Source organism: Cryptomeria japonica, chromosome 7, assembly GCF_030272615.1.
Source record: "Cryptomeria japonica chromosome 7, Sugi_1.0, whole genome shotgun sequence".
Classification (NCBI taxonomy): Eukaryota; Viridiplantae; Streptophyta; class Pinopsida; order Cupressales; family Cupressaceae; genus Cryptomeria; species Cryptomeria japonica.
This window is the reverse complement of record NC_081411.1, coordinates 49,970,326-49,976,203: the sequence shown is the minus strand read 5'-3', so window position 1 is coordinate 49,976,203 and position 5,878 is coordinate 49,970,326. Positions and strand designations below refer to the sequence as shown.

The 5,878-nt window shown below is 35.5% G+C and overlaps 1 protein-coding gene across 1 annotated transcript; it reads left to right on the top strand.

Annotated features, from left to right (window-relative positions):
- The first annotated feature begins 1,872 nt into the window (after positions 1-1,872).
- Positions 1,873-5,081, top strand: LOC131046463 (disease resistance protein Roq1-like). Its single transcript, XM_057980218.2, has 4 exons — positions 1,873-2,589; positions 2,710-3,862; positions 3,950-4,234; positions 4,335-5,081. The coding sequence occupies exons 1-4, from the start codon at positions 2,045-2,047 to the stop codon at positions 4,446-4,448; spliced, it is 2,097 nt and encodes a 698-aa protein (XP_057836201.2). The 5' UTR covers positions 1,873-2,044; the 3' UTR covers positions 4,449-5,081.
- Positions 5,082-5,878: the final 797 nt, after the last annotated feature.

Sequence of the window (5,878 nt, the reverse complement as noted above, 5' to 3'; positions counted from 1 at the left end):
TCTCTAGACTTCCTTTATACATATTTCTATATATATATGCTAGTAATAATAATATTTAAATCAACATAGTAAAAATTAAATTAAACAAACTTTCCACTTTTCACCTAAATAAATCAATTTAAACCATCTTTTAATATCTTAAATAACTGCCGCGAGTTAATTCGATAAATATAAAAGAAAAATAAATTGTAAATTACTCCCCACATGATTTTAACGGAAAAGACACTCCCACGTTGAAACAAGAAAGAAAGCACTAATTTAAAATAAAATAATTTATTCATAATTTTATAGGTGAAACTTTTCTCTTCAAACCATTAAATTTATTATTAACTTCAAGTTATCTTTCATTGGAGTGAAAGTGAAAGGCACTAAAAATGAGTAGTTTCTAATTTTATTCTTGCGTCCGACTTACGTTTTGGATCTACGGTAGACTTTCTTGAGCACCGAACTTGACGGGTCAAGCAGATTAAGACAACCTTCTTTATCACCTTGTTTTAAGGTATATGTAATAATGTACCCCAAGAAAGGGGCCGTCCGCCACAACGCGGGAAGATTCCACGCAATGCATTTTATTTTATTTTAATGTATATTTGTTATTTGTTATTTGTTATAGTGGGAAAAGTGGGTAAGAGATAAGGATGACTGCAAATGAATAATGTGAGTCGTACAGATCGATTCCATGCAAAAGATGAAAAGAGTATTATTGGTCATTGGGACATAGAAAAGACTGAATTACCATTAACCACGGGTTGAGCTCATAAGGATCAATTGAATAATGAAATTATGGTAAGGATCATTTGTTTGAATAATGAAATGATGTAAAATGTTTCTTTACAAAATCAAGCAAGGTAGTAAATGTTTTTGTCAAAAATCACATGAGAAATATTGCAAAACTTTTAAAGAGCATATTTAATTATCATTAGTTCTAAAATTTTATAATATAGTAAGAGTAAGGAGATCTTGTTAAAAAAAAAGAAAAGGTGAATTTTTTTAATTGGAAACTTAAAGGTTGGAGTTTATTGCATTGCAAATCATCCTTTGAATCATAAGGATCAAATTTTAAAATGAGTTCTTCATTTTAGAATAAAAAATCACAAGTGCATAATTGAATTCAAATTTCATCTTTAATAAGTACCTTCATTTCTATAAAATCCATTCATGTTGTTTAGCCAATTTGAACAACAATTTTCATAAACTTTGTTTAACTAACTGCTATAATAGATAATCTTCATGCTCATCCACCCTAGAATCCTTGTTCATTTTAATAATAAAATCATATTATATAAATATGGATAAAAACCCTTTCTAACATTTCTCTTTGACTATGTGTTTGACTTGTGTAGGGAATCATCATCCAAAGATGGGTTAAATTCATTTTCAAGGTAATGGATGTCCTAAGCCATCCGACATCATAAGTTGGATGAAAAGTGTGTTGTTGAGCTAAGTCATAAAAAATAGTCTAGGAGTTCTCATAAATATAGAAGCCCGACATACATACCTTACTCCCTTTGAGAGATTTGAATTTGTGACCTCTCTTGCAAAGATCACAAATTCGTCACAAATTCTCCACCACTAGAACAACTAAATAATAAGTACAATTAAAAAACAAAATATAATAATAAACCCAATCAACCTGTAAAAATGATATGATGACCTTGCCAGACCTTTTAAGTAGAAAAAAGTTTCCTCTCTCGTTTCTTTTGTTTTCATTATTTATTTTTCTTAAATTTCAATTTCGGGAAGAAGCGAAAAAGGTGACGTCTGTTTCCGCGTCCTTTCGAGGAAAGAGGGTGGGATCAAACCTGTAGGCTCTTTGACAAAGAGTCTTTCGTCTTTCTCTCAACATAGGTACCTATTCCTGCTTATTTGCGGTAAAAAATAAAGGGGAACGGTTTCCTTCATTTCCCCATCTTTTCCTCGAAGGAGGAGGATCCATTTATATGCAGGCCTTTATCTACTCCGGTTCACTCAATTCTTCCTCATATCATATACATCTTTTGCGAGATTTGCTTGGCTTTTGTGTTTCAGCTCCATTCTTGCATTTATGGCTTCTTCGTCCTCATCTCAGCAGCAAAATGCTTTGTTTGTTATCGAAGCACCCAACAAACCTAGAGAAGTAGAGGAATCTTCGAGAGTGTTTGATGTGTTCATAAATCACAGAGGTCCCGATGTCAAAAATACTCTGGCTGCTCATCTTTACAATTCCCTTAAGGCGCTAGGTATAAAGACATTTCTTGATTCTGAAGAGAAGGAGCTTGGAGACTCATTTCCTTCACTCATCGAGACTGCGATTAGTTCTGCTTCTGTACATATCGCTATCTTCTCAAAAAGATATGCAGAGTCAGCTTGGTGTCTGGCTGAGCTAGTTCTTATGTCACAGAGTAAGGGCAAGATTATTCCCGTGTTTTACCAAGTGGAGCCGTGGGAACTCCGCTACTTCGAAAAGGAAGGAGAAAAGAGAGGAGTATATGCCGAGGCATTTGTTAAGCATGAAGGGAAGAATAGGTATCCGGACAAGCAGCTTGACGAGTGGAAGAAAACCCTTCAACAAATTTCATATACCGCAGGCCACGAATTCAAAACTCAAGAGTAAGCTTTCTGTTGATTTTCAATTTTCCTTCCAAATCTATTTATATGTTTTCTTCTGTCCAAACAGGTTAAGATCAAAGAAAAATTTCGTTCTCATCAAATTCCCCTTTCTCTCTGCAGCTATGGTCATTGCAAAGACATAGTGTCTGCTGTAGAAAAAGAAGTACAAAGGACGAAACGTTTACTTGTTGCCAAATATCCAGTCGGACTTAATAAACTCGTAAAAGATTTTGAAAGGCGGTGCCTTGATGAGCTTGTTCAAGATTTTGAAAGCCAGTGTGGAACCAAGAAAGCCAATGTCGTTGGCATTTTTGGTATGGGCGGGGTTGGGAAGACAACTCTCTCAAAAGAGTTGTTCAACCAAAAGAAATCAAAATACACAAGGGCAAGTTTTCTGTTTGATGTTCGAGAAGCCTGGGCCAGCGGTAAATTTCCTTTATTGCAAAGTAGACTTCTCAAAGATATCTTTTGTGAAGATCGCAATTTTCTAAGTCCTGAGGAAGGGACAAGCTATCTGAGGGATTGCTTGGAAAGGAACAGCGCTTTCAGTTTCCTCATTGTTTTAGATGACATTGATCGTGTGGATCAGTTAGATTCTCTCTTAGTAATGGATATATTAAATAGGCCTGGTAATAATCTGGTACTCGTTACAACCCGAGAGGTAGGGGTCCTTACAAGTGCAAGAATTGACACAGCTTATCATTTGAAAGGACTAGATAGAGAAGACGGGAGAGAGCTGTTTTGCTGGCACGCTTTCGGCCAATCTCATCCATGTAGAGGTTACGAGGATCTTGTTCAGGGCTTTGTTAATATTTGTGGAGGCTTACCTCTCTCTCTTCAAGTTCTAGGCCGGCATGTATCTGGTAGAAAGGAGTGGTATTGGCAGGAAGAATTGCAAAAAGCACGTAAGGCTCTGCCCGGAGATATAAAGCAGAGACTGAGGATAAGCTTTGATGGATTAGATGACGAAGAAAAACAGATTTTCTTAGACATAGCGTGCTTTTTTATTGATAAATCTATTGCCACGGCCATGACCATATGGAAGGGATCTGGATGGAGGGGTCGTCATGGTTTGGAAAAGCTAAAAGAGAAATGTCTGATTGAGGAAAATGTAAGTTATCTGCCTTTCCTGGAATGGGAAGTAAAATGGAAATCGAGGCAGGACGAGTTTGCTTTCAGAATGCATGACCACCTGCGGGACTTGGGAAGAGAATTGGCAAATGAACTCAGCCATCCTCGTCGTTTGTGGCAACCCAAAGATCTTAAATCATTGGTATGCTTGACCCTCCTAATTTCTATTTTCTTGTTGATTTTTAAATTTCAAAATCCTACAAATTTAAGTTTCATTCTGTGGATGCAGGAATCAAAGGAATTCCAAAACATCGTAGCCCGAACCACAAGCAGGTGTTTTCATTCCATTCTGGACAAATCCATGGATTGTCAAATTACATTCTTTATAGGGGAACCGGAAGATAGTTCCGAAACTTCTCTGCTTTGGCTTCAGCTTGATTACCTGAACCGGACTCAACTTGAAACGAATTCAGACATAAACCCAAGTATTCCTCAATGGATTGATCTTCAAAACTTGAAGTGTTTAAGAATCAGCGGTGGGCGTTTCCAAAGATTGTGGCAGAGCGATGAGCAGGTACTTTGTTCTTCCACATTGACAAATAAGTCTTCATTTTAAGGGTATACGTAGATGTGCATTATGTTAATGGTAAGACTCTTCTTTTTTTGAATATCAGGCACCTACCCATTTAAAAGAGCTGCAGGTTCGTGAAACCTTTGTGAAAGAGTTCCCAGATTTGTTACGAAAATTAAATAATGTGCAAGAGGTGGAGATTATATGGAAGAGGTAGTTGAAGAAATGCAAATGGATGTCTACAAATGAATCTCCGTGGTATAACATGGGACTTGGCAAAGGACTCAATGGTGGAGTCGTTTTTGGTCACTGCTGCTGATTGTTTTAATTTGAGGGAGCTATTGAGATGCTACTACGGATTCTTGGGCTTCTGCTGTTCTGTACCTTAAAAGAATGTTTTAGGTAGCTGATAGTTATTAATTTGTCCAATTACAATGCTGGCTGTTTGGTTTATTTTGCTGCTGTGTAGCTCATTCTGTAATCTCTGTTGTTTGTAAATTCTTCTTTGTTTCAATATAATATTAAAAAAAAAACACGGGACTTGGCTTCCACTGATAAGTCCATGTTTATCTAAGCTTTGTTCCTGCAGCAATACTGAATTGCATTCATAAATTGGAATGTGATGCATTCATACTGCTTTTCAGCAGGCTATCATAAATATTGCTTCTTAACGCAGTGTTCTTTCATTTCTGTATTGACCGTGGAGGAATTAGAGCATTGTCTTCTGGTCAAGAGTTTGCCGTCAAAGGGATAGACTCTCTGTTTTCTGACATTGATATTGGCGTCGACCGAGTCATTGAAACCGTTACTCTTGAAAATTATATCAAAGGTTAATTCATTGTTTAATGCCCATATGCTGTTGATTCATTATTTTAATGGTCGTATCGGTCAAGCTCAGAAGAACTGTAGAACTCACCTACTCCCACTCACACTATTTCCAAAAAGCTTTACGATAAACGAGTGTACGTTTCACAAAAAAAGGTGAGATGCCTGTTGAATGCATCTTTCCAGAAAGGAGTGGACGGCAAGTTGACGCTTTTTGTCTGAGTAGTTTGCAAAACGACTGGAACTCACTGCACTAAAGGCGGGAGTAATTTGAGGGAGTGAAAATATCTCAAACTAGTTAAAAAATGACGGTATTATTATTTTAATTAAAAATTAAATAGTAGAATTTTAATCATGTTAATAGATTTCTACAATTCATAGATTTCTACAATTCATAGTATAAAGTATAGAATAAAAGTAGTTTTTAGATTCAATGTATACAAATTTTTTGCATCAACATTTTGGATCATAAATACATTTGTGATCCATCATCAGAATGATGTGAGCCAAAGGAATCAAATAAGATGTAAAGTGAAAGGAAACACAAAAATGGAGAGGCCACAATGATAAAAAATTCAAACTAAATTAACAAAATCAATTAAAGAAGGGAAAAAACAAGAAGAGATGAAATCAAAGTTAATAAAATGATAAAAATAAGAAAAAGGAAAGGAATAAGTAGCACAATAAAATAAAGCAAGAAAGAACAAGAAAGCATAAAAAATTACAATATTAAATACAAGCAACTAAAAGAAAACAAAAGACAAAGACGAAGAATTGTAAATAAAAAAGACAAAAAAGGAAGGAAGAAGAAATCAAATGAAA